The following is a 14991-nucleotide window of genomic DNA, read 5'->3' on the forward strand; positions in this document are numbered from 1 at the left end:
AACAACGTTATGGTATAATCCACTAAAAGATATTATAAACTGAATATTGAAAATAAATGTCCTTTAAAAATCTGTAACTGTCAAAGCTCCTTTGAAAACACGCACAACAGAGCTGTTAGGGAAATTAAGCTCTGTAACAGTAACAGCAATAGTAACAGCAGACATTCATGTGGTTCTCTGTCCCAGGGGGGTGCCAAGTGCTTTACAGGGATTATCTCCTCCGTCCTGACAACAGGCCTGGAAGCTAAGTAATGCACCATCATGACCCCCATTTTACAGATAAGGAAACTGAGGCAAACAAAAATGAAGTAGCTGGCCCAGGGTAATACTGCTAGTGAGTGTCTGGGGCTGGATTTGAACTCAGGTCTTTCTGACTCTAAGCCCAATGTTCTACTCACTAGGTCACCGGCTGCCCCTAGATGGATTCGATGATCTGTCATCAATGAACAATGTAAAGAGAAAATCATTCAATAGCGTCCTCTGAGGCCAGGTCCACCCCTGACACATGATGTCTCTGCTGCCACTGGCCCGCCCCCTCACTCTCACTGCTTGAGGCAGACAAGATGCCATCTGCACTGGCAGAGGGTATTTCTTCACTTGGGAGGTCCTTACAGCAATAAGAATACAGATGTAGTCTCTCCCCCTCCCAGGTGCCCAGGGGCTCTGGTCTGGACATACAGGAGGCACTTAATCAATGCTCCTCAACTGATTAGAAGATGTCCCGACAGCTGGTTGTGATTATACATGAGGCAGCTCTCACTGAGGTGGAGAATCCCGGAGAAGGAGCACTTATGTGTACACAGTCACATCAAGTCCGCTGGGCAGCTGCTGCCTGTCTTTATCTTCACAGCTTCACAATCCAGCGGCGTCAGCTGGACGCTGGAGCCGTGCTGAGCTGCAGGGGATCTTAAGAGGTGACGGCTCCCGGAAGCCCCACTGAAACCCAACTGAGTGAGTCGATAAAGCCAACAGAAAACGACAAGGGACCCAAAAGATAGGGCCGGGCGACCACACGGAACATGAACAAAGCAAGCTCTTGGTGCACTCAGACGCAGAGCGATGAAGAGTGGGGATGCCAAGATGGAAAAAGCCAGGGTCCTCCACGTGCTCGTTCTCAGGGAGGGGAAGCCCAGAACCCCTTCATGGGCCGGGGCTCAGAGGACCCGGGACGCCTGGTCTGGCTGAATGTAAAGTACACGAAGGGGAGAGAGAAACAAAGCCAAAGAACAAGAGGGGTAAGGAGTGCCTTGGGGAGGGGGGCGGGGAAGGGGGGGAGAGGGGAAGTGATGAGATCAGAACCAAGCATCAGGAAGCTTACACAAGGAAAGGGATTCATTGGGGCCACAGGGAGAAACAGGCCGGCCTCGAGCAATGCCCCTGCTGCAGGGCAGGGCTCAGGCAGAGCAGCCCCAGTGTGCACTAAGACAAGTCAGACCAGCCCTGGGACGGGAGAGGACTGGATGCCTGGCACGAGGGGACGTGTTCTGCACAGGGTCTGCAGGTCTTCCAGCTGGGGCCAGATGATAACCACTGGTGGAGGACTCTGTACAGGAATTGTCTGGTCAGCACACAGGTGGGACTGGATGGCTTCTGAAGGCCTTGGTGTAGGGAAGTGCTGTGTGATCACAGCTGTGTCTTACTCTGGAAACTAGGGAAGATACGGGTTTCAGAGACAGAAGACCTGGCTGTCTGAGATTCCCGGTGGTGGAAATGGACAGGGTTTGGACGTAAAAAATATCAAGAAGGTAAATCGACAGAACTTGGCCCTGGAATGACTGAGGAATGTGAGGGAGAGGAAGGAGCACATGGTGACCCTGAGGCTTCAATGCTGGGAACCTGAGAGAACATAAAACAGGGACGTCGGGAGGAGAAGAATGAGAAGCAGAGAGGTCTAGTGAGGAGAAGGCTGCACTTTGGAGTCAGGAGGACCTGGGTTCATATACAATTACAGATACAAGCTGCATGACCCTGGCTAAGTTAATTTACCCCTATGGGCCTCAGTTTCCTCATCTGAAAAATGTAAATCTAGCAACCAATTTTGGATATGCTGAATTTAAGGTATCTGAGGTCATATGGGGTGGAGAGAGATGCTTAGTAGATTGCTGGAACCATGGGCTTTCAGTTCTTACAATAAGCTGTGGTGGGAGATCAAAAGATTTCAGAGTCATTTTTATTATGATTATGTTTACTTTATAAGATGCAAAGAAGAGAAGTTAGAAATCACCCTGTGGCTCTTTTTGTGGTGGCAAAGAATTGGAAATTGAGGGAATGCCCATCAACGTGGAAAAGGCTAAACAAGTTGTGGTATACGGATGTAAGGGAATACTATTGTTCCATAAGAAATACTGAGCAGGCTGACTTCGGAAAACCTGGAAAGACTTGCATGAACTGATGCTGAGTGAAGGGAGCAGAACCAGGAGAGCATCGTACATAGTAACAGCAACACCGTGATCGCCTCAGCTCTTCTGAGCAATGCAAGGATCCAAGACAATTTCTTTTTTTTTTTTTTTTAAGCAATTGGGGTTAAGTAACTTGCTCAAGGTTACACGGCCAGTTATTTCTGAGTGTGGTGCTGAGTGTCTGAGCCCAGCATTCGATCTCCAGGTCATCCCGACACTGGAGCCGGTGTTCTTACTCGCTGTGCTACCTGGCCGCCCCCAAGACAATTTCTAAAGACCCGTGACTGAAAGTGCCATCCACATCCAGAGAAGGAACTGTGGAGTGCGAATGATGCAGATCACAGCAGACTGCTGTCATTTTTTGGGTTATTTTTTGTTTTGGCTGAGTCTTCTTTCACAACAGACTAATGTGGAATATATATGTATAACCTATATCAGACGGCATACCACCTTGGGAACAGAGGGGGGTGATTCAGAACTCAAAGTCTTATAAAAGCAAATGCTGAAAAACTAAAAATAAATAACTAAATTTTTAAAAAGTCACCTCACCACCAGGGTTAAGAGAAGGGCACAGCAGAGGGAATGGGCAAAATTCAGCTAGACTTTGGCAAAGGATTTGACCAAGCTTCTCAGGCTCATTTGGAGGACAAGACAGAGAGCAGACTAGACAAGAGCGCCCACCAGCTGAACGGCCTGACTCCAAGGGTGCTGGATGACATACAGGCTCTAGTGGAGTGCCCCAGGGCTCTGTATTTGGTCCTGTGCTGCTGGGATTTTTGTCACTGACTTGGATAAAGGCCTCAATGGCATGCTTAACAAATGTGCAGATGATACACATCTGTAGGAGGGACAGCTAATGAGCTGAATTAGTCAGAAGCCAAAAAAACACCCAGTGTAGAACAAAAGGACAAATCTAATTAGGTGAAATTGAATATTGGTTAAATTAACATATTCCACTTAGATTAAAAAAGGTTACCTTTAGAAGTGTGAGGCAGAGGATGGAGGGCTAGACAGGATTTGCCTGAAAAAGATCTAGTGGTTTTTGTGGTCCACGAGCTGAACAGAAGTCAACAGCCGCTACCCAAGCCCCAAGAACTCGGGCTCTGGGCCAGGGGCTGAGAAGCCTTGGTCCTACTATGCTCTGGAGAACCGGCGTCAGCACTCGGGGCTGATGCACTGATAGTGCAGACAGAGGAAGCTACCGGGACTGAGAAGTGCCTCGTGTGAAGGAGCCAGGGGAAGGCCTGGGGATGCTGAGATGCTAGGTAACTTCCTCAGCTTTTCAGGGGTTAAGAAAACAAGGCCAAGACAAGGTCACTGAGGAGGAACAGCAGCAGTGCTGGGAATCTAGGTCTACTGAGTCCCAAGCCAGCAGTCTGATCACGAAGCCGCCCAGAACTGATGGGCGATGGATGACGGTGGCAAGAAAGGGGTTTGAAGAGAAAAGGGAAGAAGGATCGAGAGAAAACCCCACAAACCCATATGTGGAAGGCAAGGGAAGCAGCGAGATGTGCGGAGAGAAGAGCGCATCAATGAAACACTAGCCAAGGGCATCGTGGAGGAGGCGAGCCACACCGCAGTTTTGGGGCCAGAAGTCGCAGTGTACGGAATCTGAGGAGAGAACGGACGGTCAGAAAGCAGCAGCAGGGAGCATGGACGGCCTTTCTGAGTCTGACTGAGAGCTCCAGGGTTTGGGGAGCTAAGGGAAGTTGTTACCGCTGTTGTCAAAGAGCAGAGGGCCTGAGGAAGGCTCCAGTGGAGAAGAGACCGGCACCACCATTGAGATTTCCAAGGGGAAATCTAAAGGCCTTAAAAAATTAGTCAAGTATTTTTGCAAAAACAGTTAACACAGAGAGGACCTAGCAACACCAACCCTAACTCACCTGATGTTTGACGATTTGTCCTAAAGCCAGATTTAAGTCAACTTGGCATTTACCAAACAGCTTCAGATAGCTGCTGCCCCCTGGCAAGGTTTTAGTCTGAAGTCGGTTGGAGAGTTCCAGTTCAATCAGTCCCGTCTCAAACCTCACAGCCCTCATGGATGGAGTTGTGGCTGTTACTTGAATGCCCTACGAGAAGGTGAAAATGATGAAGTCAGTGCTCCCTCCTATAAAGCACCCAGCAAAAAGAAATCTCTCAATGTTTATCAAAGGAAAGAATCCCACTCCAAAGCCAGCCTCAGATGTATCTGAAAAGTCCCAAAGAATTACTCGTGCCTTCTGAATCTTAAAAACGAGGAGATTTCAGGGCAGAATTCATGAATGTCTATGTCATTTAATGAATCCGAGATAAAGAGAATAAGCCACCACAAATAAATTTCCACCTGAATGTTTCAAACTAGAGACTTTTACTTTAAATTCAATTCATATTTTCCTATCTGGGAAATAGTAAATTAGTAAATTAAAGGTATTTTTTATGTTACCTTAAACTGCAGGTTCAAGGAATAGAGGAGAATCTTGGGCTTATCTCCATCTGCTGTCCCATCATGCTCGTTCCAGAGAGGGATGGGCTGCTCCCCACCTAAAAGATGCCAAGTAACCGAGTGAGGGCTTGGAGGGTTTTCATCTAAACTATGCTGAGGTGACTAGCTGCACTGCTCAGGGTGCCCACCTCTGCACGCTGTCCCCAGCACCGGCCTTCAGACTGATCTGCAAAGACGCGCCACATTCCCGCTGATCTCCACAATGGTGATAAGCAAAGAAAACTGCCACTCCTAACTGTCGAGAGCATCTTTTCAGTTCGTCACGACAGGCTAACGTTAATAATACTAGTTTCTTTACTAAAACTTTAATTTCTTGCCCTGTGAGAAAAGAGCCTAGCCTGATATATTAACATGTTTAAAAGTGCACCTGATACCACATTATAAATCAGCCATCAGGGGCGGCCAGGTGGCTCAGCGAGTAAGAGCACCGGCTCCAGTGTTGGGATGACCTGGGGATCAAATCCAAGCTCAGACACTTAGCACCCACCCAGAAACACCTGGCCGTGTAACCTTGAGCAAGTTACTTAACCCCGATTGCTTTAAAAAATAAATAAATAAATCAGCCATTAAGATATATCTTGTGTCATTTTGAAACAATACAAATTTATGAACTTGACATAATTTGACTGGTTTCCATGAAACCGATTATGTTTTGATATTAATGACACAGTGAGCTGGTCAGGGTAAAATCTGGGGCTAGCATTTAGAAGGGGTTTTAGCCAAATCTCTGTAGAAAACTTCGGGCCTACCAACAAAGGTACATTTTTTCCCTTGATACAGGAAATCTGCAACTCGAGTCGGATTCTTTATACCCTCATGGAGATGACTTCCCAATTCTCTGATGTTTCTTAGTCACATTCAACAGAACTAGGAAGCCTACTATCTCACAGAATTAAGGAAATCTGGACTGCCACCAAACTTTCTGCATGGCATGGAGATTCTCTCAGCATGTAGTTATCTTCTATCAATGTGATTCCACACCCACTGCAAGGGTATACTCTACATGTGACTTGGGGTATAGATTTAATACTAATTATTAAGGCACCTTCCCATAGACAGTATCTTAGAGGACTACTGTAAGTCCCTTGGAGGTGCTAGTCTATGAGCAATATATTAATCACAGTTTCATCATGACTTTATATATCCCACTAAATCATTAAACAGGATATTTAATACTTAATTTTGCTAGAGGTAAAAATCAAGAGGCTTAAGAGCTAGTTGGAGAGGCAGAAAGAGCCCAAATCTGTAATAATGGGGCTAGTTTAACATGCAGCCCACTAGCTTTGGTATGAGGTTAAAAGGCAGAGAAGCTGTCACCAAAACCATGCTTCCTAAAACAGCCCTAAAATGACGGGTCAATAAAGCGATTTTCGGGCATCGTTTATGTTCCTGACTGCCACGTTCCAGTTCAATACTGCACTCCTGGCCGACAGGAGGTGAGTCTTCTTATTTAACTAAAGAGTAAACACAGGCAGGCCAACAAAGCAATAAAGGTTGGTGTTTTCTGTGGGTCCGGCGTGACTCCATCTCACAGTCCACGGCTCTATGAACTCTGCTGACATGTCGGTGGCCCGGAGGGCCCAGCAGCATTGCCAATCTGAATGTGGGTATATGCTCTTGGGTATGTGATTGGCCCAATCATACTGGCTGGATGGATCAAATATAATCAGGCTTCAAGGCAACAATACTTTTTGATGTTGGACCAAAGAAAATATTTGGGATTTACACTCAAATGCTAGTAGCTCTCCTTACCAGAAACTTTCTGTATTACTTCATTAACTTCCTTCATAAAGACTTTTTGCACAAATACCAAATGGTTTAGAAGATCAGTTGTAAGATTATGCTCAAATGAACCAACCTGTAAAACAAATTTAAACAACATTAATTTTAAACCACTGTGATGACATTAGATTTAAGTACATGTCTTACAAAACAGACATCCCATACAGTGCTACATTAAAAGTAAAATTAATTGTATAAATGTTACTTGAAAAGGTAATCTGTAATCCTGTAAAAAAGTTAAAAATAATCTTCAGAGGTGTTAACATTTTTAGTGGCTTACATAATGTTCAGATGCCTTTCCCACGGTGACAAGTGTTTATTCATAAAAATGACGAATCTGGTAAGAGTAACCAGGTTTATACTTTTACTACAGCTATATGACACACTTGCTTTACAAAATATACATTCATGGGGCGGCTAGGTGGCACAGTGAATAGAGCACCAGCCCTGGAGTCAGGAGGACCTGAGTTCAAATCCAGCCTCAGACACTTAACACCTACTAGCCATGTGACCTTGGGCAAGTCACTTAACCCCAATCGCTCTGCTTTCTACCCTCCAAAAAGCAAAAAAGGAAAAGAAATAAAGTGAAAGCATTACCTCTGCCACACAACGCAAATAGTTTCCCTGTAAATAGCAGCCTTGCTTGGAGGGAAGCTCATCCATGCTCCACGCCTGATCAGAGTAAGTGTCATGCTCTTCCATTATGTACTTCCCAGACATGGTGACAGGAGGCAGGTTCAGGCTGGCAGAGGGAGGAATGGTCGACATGTCTGTGGCTGACACTTTGGAGGTGAAGCGTAATCGGTGATTCGGCAGTTCAAATGTAAATCTTGTCTGTGCGCCTGAAGACAAAGAGGAAAAAGGAAACAAACAGGATCAATAGTGTGAAACATGATTACAGCTGATAAAACAATTAGGAGATTTTGCTTGATTGAAAAAAGAACTCATGTGTAATGAACTCAGCAATTACTGATAAACAGACATGACTAGCGGTATGCGTGCTGCTGTCTCACTGAAGCTTTTTGTTTTGGTATCCCACGCACTTGAGCATACGACTCCCCTCCCCACCCAGGACACACGCACTGCTCCACACGGAATAAAATGAGACCACGGGCCTGCACGTGCTGCCACGCAGCCCCCTCATGCACAGCTTGCTTCTACAAGTTATTTTCAGAGCTGCCCTGCTCATTTGTGTTCCCTACTAACTTTCCTTGTCAAGAGTAATTTAAAGAGACTCCCAGAACAGGCACAGAGCCGGGAACCTGCCCTTACACAGGGGGCATGACATTTCTGTCACTGCCCAGTGGGGGACAGCGGAATGCTCCTGTGCCAACATACAGCATATAGGTACAGGCAAGGAGAACAGAACCAACCTGGGTACTAAGTGAAAGGCATATGTAAAACGAGGCAGCAGCCATGGGATCTAACCCCGGGAGGGAATGGGGATCCCAGATTCAGCCCCATCTGAAGCCTGCAGCGTCATAACCAAGGGGCCCATGGTTCTGTCAGCCTGAACCTGCGGAGCTTTTCAGCTGATGACCATGGCTGAGTCCGGCAGTCATCTACTAAATACAAGCCCACAGAGGTGCTCCTCAGACCCAAACCAAAGGCCGGAACTTAGCAGAGTTCCAATCAGGAGGCTGGGGCTCGGATGTCACCCTGGAGCAGACTGCTCTGGACACACTGAAACTCTGTAGCTTCCCAGTTTAAGATGTTTCCTAGAAAAACACAACACTTTAATACCCAGGAAAACAAAAGCAGCAGAATCCAAACACATAAGAGGATCAAGCACGGCCCTCAGCAGTGCAAAGAGAATGGTCCTAACATCAAATCATTGGAAGAATGAGACAACAAAGATAAGAACCCCCCCATAAAAATGGGGTCAGGGACACTTAAGACATAAACCCAGAAGAAAAGAATGTAAAGCCACAAAGAAAATCATAGAACATATGTTAGGCACAAGGTGAAGCAGAATTCCAGGAAAAGATGAAGAGTTAAAAAAAAAAAAAAGAGCTAAAAATCATTTTTAAAAATGAAATGAGAATTGTAGAGTTTATGATTGGAAAAAAAATGAGTGCTGGGTTGGGGGGCAGGGGAGGGAGAAGATTGGAAAGAAATGAAAGCTATGGAAAAATGGGGAAGAAAATTAACAGCTTGGCTCAACAGATACAAAACTTTACCTAAGTAACAAACTCCTTGAAAATTATAATGAAGAAACAGAAGATAACAACTCTATGAGACAACAAGAAATATTAAAACAAAGTAAAAAGACTGAAAAAATGATAGATAATTCACATAAAAAACAAGTGGCCTAGAAAACAGATTGAGAAGAGATAATTTAAGAATTATGAGATTACATGAAAGAAATGACATAAAAAAGAAAAAAAGAGTCTAGACATCACATTTCAAAAAAGTCACAAAACTCTCCAGATCCCTTAGAATCAGATGACAAAGTGAAAACAGAAAGAATTCACCAATCACCTCCAGAAAGAAACTCCCAAAAGAAAAATCCTATGAGCACTTTAGCCAAAATCAAGGGGAAAGAAAAAATACCGCAAGCACCCAGGAAGAAAGAATTTAAGTACCAAGTTGCCACAGCAAGGATCATATAAGATTTAGCAGCCACCTCTATAAAGATGTTTGGAATGTGACATTCCAGAAGGCAAAAGATCTAAACTTACAATAAAGAATAATTTACTCAGGTAAATTAAGCATAATCCTACAGGAGGAAAAATGGATCTTTAATGAAACAGAAGACTTCTAATCATTTCTGAAGAAAAGACCAGAGGTGAATAGAAGAACTGACACACATTGAAAGGAATCATGAGAAGCGTAAAAAGGTAAACATGAGTAAAGAGTCAAAAGGGACTAAACAAGGATGAACTCTCTTGACACGTTAATGTAGGGAGAGTAGAAATGTGTTCCCCTTAGAACTCCATCTTCAGCAGGGGTCAGAGAGGACTCTAAGAAGATGAAGATCTGGGAGTGGTTTTGTTATGTCTGATCTTTAAAAAAAAGAGGAAGAGGAAGGGAAAAGTCTATCAATAAGAGAGAAAAGGAAAAAGAAGGGTGGGGGGAATGATCCTAGATTATTTGGTATGCAAGTACCAGCTTACATGACTGAGTGGGGGTGGGAAGGAGGTAAGGACACGACCCTCAAACATGAGAACTTGCCAAAGGAAGAAAGACAGGCAGGCAGGCAAGACACACACAGACTCACAGATGTGGGGGCAGAAACATATTCCATACTAGAGGACAGCAGTGGGGGAAGGGGAGAAGGAGGACAGATTAAGGGAGGGATTAGTCCTAAACAAAATTAACCAAGGAAAAGCTGAAAAGGAAAGGCTGATCCACCAGGAGCTGGGCTGGGGAGTAGAATGCAGGGGCAGCAGGCAGAGCGCTGGATCAGGTGCCAGGAAAACCCAAGTTCAAATCCAGTCTTGGACACTTAGCTGTGTGACCCTAGTTAAGTCACTTCACCTGAAGTACCCCTTCATATCCCTTCAGACTGGGAAAGGTATCAAGACTGGCTGAGAAACAGTGGCAGATCAGTGGAATAGTCCGGGTACACAACATATAGCAGTGAATGACCACTGTAATCCAGTGTTTGATAAACACAGAGATGTCAGCTTTGGGGGCTAGGACTCACCACCTGACAAAGATTGCTGGGAAAACCGGAGAGCAGATTGGCAAAAACTAGGTATAGATCAGTGTCTCAAAGTATATACTAAGTGAAGGCCAGAATTGGTACACGACTTAGACAGCAAAGGTGATATCATGACCAAATTTAGGGAAGACAGAACAATTTACCTGTGAGATACAAAAGACAGAGATGATCAAGGGAAGTAAAAGGGATAATTTTGATTAAGTAACATTAAAATTGTTTTGTATGCAAAACCAACAGAGCCAAAAAGAAAGAAAGCAGGAAACTGGGGAAAACTATTTTACAGCAAGTTTCTCTGATAAAGACTTCATTTCTCAAACATAAAAATAAGAACCACACTCCAATGGATAAACGAACAAACAATTTTCACAGGACAAAACCACAGCTACATGAAAAATGCTTTAGGTCACTAATAGCTATAGAAATGCAGATTAAAACAACTCTCTGAGTAACAATTCACACCCATCAGATTGGCTAACATGACAGAACAGGAAGATGACAAAGGCCGGAGGGAATGTGGAAAAACACATGTACTAATATACTGTTGGTAGAGTTGTGAACTGGTCCAAACATTGTGGAGCCCAAAGGGCTATAAAACTGGGCATACTCTTTGACCCAGCAATACCTCTACTGGGTCTGCATCCCAAGGGAATCAAAGAAAAGGGAAAAAGCTTTATAGGTACAAAAATATTTATAGCAACTCTTTTTGTAGTGGCAAAGAATTGGAAACGAAGGGATGTCCATCAGCTGGGGAATGGCCAAACAAGTTGTGATACATGAAGGTGCCAAATGATGAGGCAGATGGTTTCAGAAAAACGTGGGAAGATTTAGATGATCTGATGCAAAGTGAAGTCAGTAGAACCAGGAAAACAATGTATGCAGTGATAGCAATATTGTAAAAATAATTAGTTGTGAAAGACTGATCAATACGATGATCTTCCAAAACTCCAAAGGACTCATAAAAAAAAATGTGATCCACTTGCAGAAAGAGGACTGGTGAACTCAGAGTACGGACTGAAACAGATCTTTTTTGGACATGGCTCATGCGGGGAATTGTTTTTCACAACTAAACACATTTGTTAATGGGCTTGGTTTCTCTAGCCTTCTCAATGTGTAGGGGAGAGGAAAGGAGAAAGGAGAAAATTCAGAACTGGAAAGAAAATAAGACTGAATTAAAGTCTGAAGGTTTTCAGGTTAAGAACTACATTCTACCTATTCATGGACAAACAGCCAGGTCTGTGAGAGGGACTCCATGGCTGATGCCTGTCACCAACTGTCCTCTGTTTGTTCATCTGGGGCAGCCGTTCTTAGTTAACACCATCTATGAACCTCTGGCCAATTACTCACCAAAGGTTTTAAGCTCAACCCACTCCTGTCCTCAAGTACAAAGGTCTCCCCTCCACTGAGGTCTTGAATTCAATTCATTTCAACTAACTTTATTAAGCAAATGTATATTGAGTATAGAGTGCTGTGAATTTATTCTTTTCTTCTGCCATTGTTTCTTCAGTTTCTACAGAACTGTTGATTCCTCTTTGTCCTTCCCTGTTGCGCTTTCTGCCATTTGTATCCTGGTTCTTATCTGTCAAGCCGGTTATTTGTTTTGGTTTTTACACTTGCCCTGGTGGTGAAGTTGTGAACTGATTCAATAGTTCCAGAAAATAATTTGGAATTATATAAGAAAAGTCAAATTATTCATACTCTTTGACCAAGAGATCTCATTACTGGAACCATACCCTTAAGGGATAGTACATCAAAAGTCCTAAGAATAAAAATATCCACAGCAACATTATTTGCGATAACTGAAAAAACAGAAACAAAATTTTTTAGCAATGCCTGGGAAACACCTGAACAAATTATGCTTTATGAATGAAATGGAATCTTACTTTGATATAAGGAATGCCAAATAATGAAGAATTCAGAGAACCATGGCAACACTTAGAAAAAGTGATGCGAAGCAAAGGAAGCAAAGAGAAAGGAACAGCATAAAGAATAACACCAACGATGTTTAAGATGTCACCATTGAGCCAGAAAAATCATGGTGAATGCAACAGTCTCAACTTCCCAAAAGGCCCTGCGGCTCCTAAGAGATAACAGACCATCACCTCCCTGAGCATGGCCCTAGCAGGCTTGCTTTGACCCCGCTGACCCCACACCCCCAAATTATCTTGTATTTACTACGTATAGAGCCTGCACACGTCTGTTCCTTGGGGCAGGGCTGCTTTGGCTTTGTCTCTGTACTCCCAGCATTTCCCACAGGGCCTAATCAATGTGCATGGAGCTGAGTTAAATTAAAGTAACTATATTTAATAAAGGAGTCTAAATGTACCAAATCCTCTTTTTCAAGCAGCAGGGCAACCAAGCACTCCGAACAATTTAAGAACTGTAAAAAAAGGTTTGAAAAAAATTACAGCCTTTAAAAACCTCAGTAATTTGGGCTCCTTTGCTCAAGTTTTTCCTTGGGGGAGCTAATCACATAAAATCATTTAGTCTTTTATTATCCTGAATACTGTTATGTGAATTAAAGCTTGGCAATGAAAGGATGCACAGTGCTTATGGTGTAGAGCCTCTAACTTCCCGGTGAACTTCACCTTCCGCAGGCCTAGGAAGTGCATCCCCTGCTTCTGCAGCATACTGTGACAGCACACCACGCGCACCCCCGCTGCCATGGTGGCACGGCCTGACGCCCTCTGGAGTCTCCACCTCCCCCATGGCGGCACAGCCAGCCCCCGCCCGCAGGCCCCAGGCATCTCAGCACCTGTCATCCCGTGGCTCCTCATCCTGCCCATCTTATACTCGGCTTTCAGAGATGGTAAGAGTGCTGCTCCAATCGCTATGCCATCCAACATGGCGCTGAACTTAAGAACGATCGGCTTCTTTTCCAAGCCTTCGGGCAGCTGTGGAAATTCATTGGTTTCAATAGGAGTTTGGTTAACACTTGGAGTTTTTTCAGAAGGCAAGGGGGTTGCAATATCTTCTTTTGTAGACTGTGGGCTGTTGGTTTAACAAAAAGAATCAAAGTAAGAAGCTCCAATTTTTACTTAAAAAAATGAGTTCTCAACAGCAAACAAGTAATAAATGGAGATATAAACAGTCAGTGAATCTAGATGCACCTCAGGAATCAAGAAAACCTGGGTTCGAAGTCCGACTGTTGGCTCTGTGACTCTGGGCAAGTGACCTGAGCTCTTGGAGTGCCCGGTACCAGCCACTGATCAGTCCTGGTGGAAGGATTTCCCCTCACCCTTACACTAATGAAACCACAGATCAGACTTCCCCTCAAAAGATATTCTTTTAAGAAAACAACTGTGGGTGTATCTGTGTGCATTCACAAAGCACCTCGCCTGACATTCCAGAACAGCTCTGCCCTTCCCCCTTTCCTGTGCCCCTGGCCTATCTGTATGGCGTGCAAAGGCACTCTGTCTGGTCTGACATTCCAGAGTCATGCTTTTCCCCCTTCTCCCCTTCCACCCTCCTGTCAAACTGCATAAAAGACCTAACCTGGCTAAGTGCTCTGTCTCCCACAGGGAGCAGGGCCCACTGGGCACTCTGGCCTCCCACAGTCCCCAATAAGTGCCTTTCGTTAACTGTGAGACAGTCTGAGTGAATTCATTCAAGACACCGTGACCCTCACATCTATTCCTGGTCATCCTGCACCCCAACATTTTGAACCCTGAACCCCAGCAACAGCCATCTGTCTTAGGTTAAAAGAAAGTCAGGGAAGTAAGGCTTTTGATTTCACACCTCTGTATCTCATTGTACTTTAAAATATGGCAGCTTCTTTAAAGCTCTATTCAAATTCTATCCTCAATCACTCAGGATTCCTTGACACATTCTGAGGGTTTTTTCAAAAATACTATGACAAGAGGAAATGCCAGATATGTATCTGCCCCCTCTCCTCGTAGGATCATAACACACAGAGCTGGAGGAAACCCTGGGAAACCTGGGGCTACTGACTCCAAAGGCAGCATGCTCACCACTATTCCTCCCAACACATGGCTAGGAACACTCCTACAAGTCTGAGCTCTAGGGTTTTAAAAAAATCCCTAAGAAATCAGACAATCCAAAGAAATTTACCCCACTGCGATGGAAAAAAATCCAAATGTTGTTTTGTATTTTTATATGCTTCAATTTAGATTGAAATCTCAGCTCTACTACTTAACGACAAGTAATTGTGGATGAATCAATCACTTAACAACTCTGGGCCTCTGTTTCCTCATCTATACAATGAGGTAGTGAGACTAGAGGATGTGTAAGCTTTCTTCCAACTCCAAAATATGGTATTATCATCTTGACACTGGTGCTACAGACTCTCGAGGTCAAGGATGACGACTTGGGCAAATCGTCAGTGTTGTTCTCCTCAAGAGATGGACAGCAGAGTTAAGGTCACGGTGTACTACAATCTGACACGGTCCCTTGGGATAACCAATCTCTGTCTTAAAACACATTTCATTTTCTCTGAACAAAGCACGGTCCCAGATCATGCATAGATGGTTAATTTTTTTTATTGTATTTACCTTTAATCGATCGTTAGGATACATATAGTTCTAATACACTCAAAAGTACATGCCATTAGAATTAACACCTAAATGGCCTTCATAAAGCCCACTGCTCTCCAGCGCCACATTTCTGTAGGACAGGGACACTGGGAGATGACAAGATACCAATTT

The 14991-nt window shown here is 44.1% G+C and overlaps 1 protein-coding gene across 3 annotated transcripts in view; it reads right to left on the minus strand.

Moving 5' to 3' along the window:
- Positions 1–14991, minus strand: part of BLTP1 (bridge-like lipid transfer protein family member 1) — a 211117-nt gene that overhangs the window by 59658 nt on the left and 136468 nt on the right. For all 3 annotated transcript variants that reach the window (XM_069104875.1, XM_069104876.1, XM_069104874.1), the window contains 5 exons: positions 13083–13318; positions 7261–7505; positions 6634–6739; positions 4822–4919; positions 4283–4468 (listed from right to left, as the gene is read on the minus strand). In XM_069104875.1, coding sequence (XP_068960976.1) covers positions 4283–4468; positions 4822–4919; positions 6634–6739; positions 7261–7505; positions 13083–13318 — 871 coding nt within the window. The remainder of the gene's footprint in view (positions 1–4282; positions 4469–4821; positions 4920–6633; positions 6740–7260; positions 7506–13082; positions 13319–14991) is intronic.

The sequence above is a fragment of the Petaurus breviceps genome, unplaced genomic scaffold, assembly GCF_028583685.1.
Source record: "Petaurus breviceps papuanus isolate PSGF00001 unplaced genomic scaffold, PetGlider_PUasm1.0 689, whole genome shotgun sequence".
In the NCBI taxonomy this organism is placed as follows: domain Eukaryota; kingdom Metazoa; phylum Chordata; class Mammalia; order Diprotodontia; family Petauridae; genus Petaurus; species Petaurus breviceps.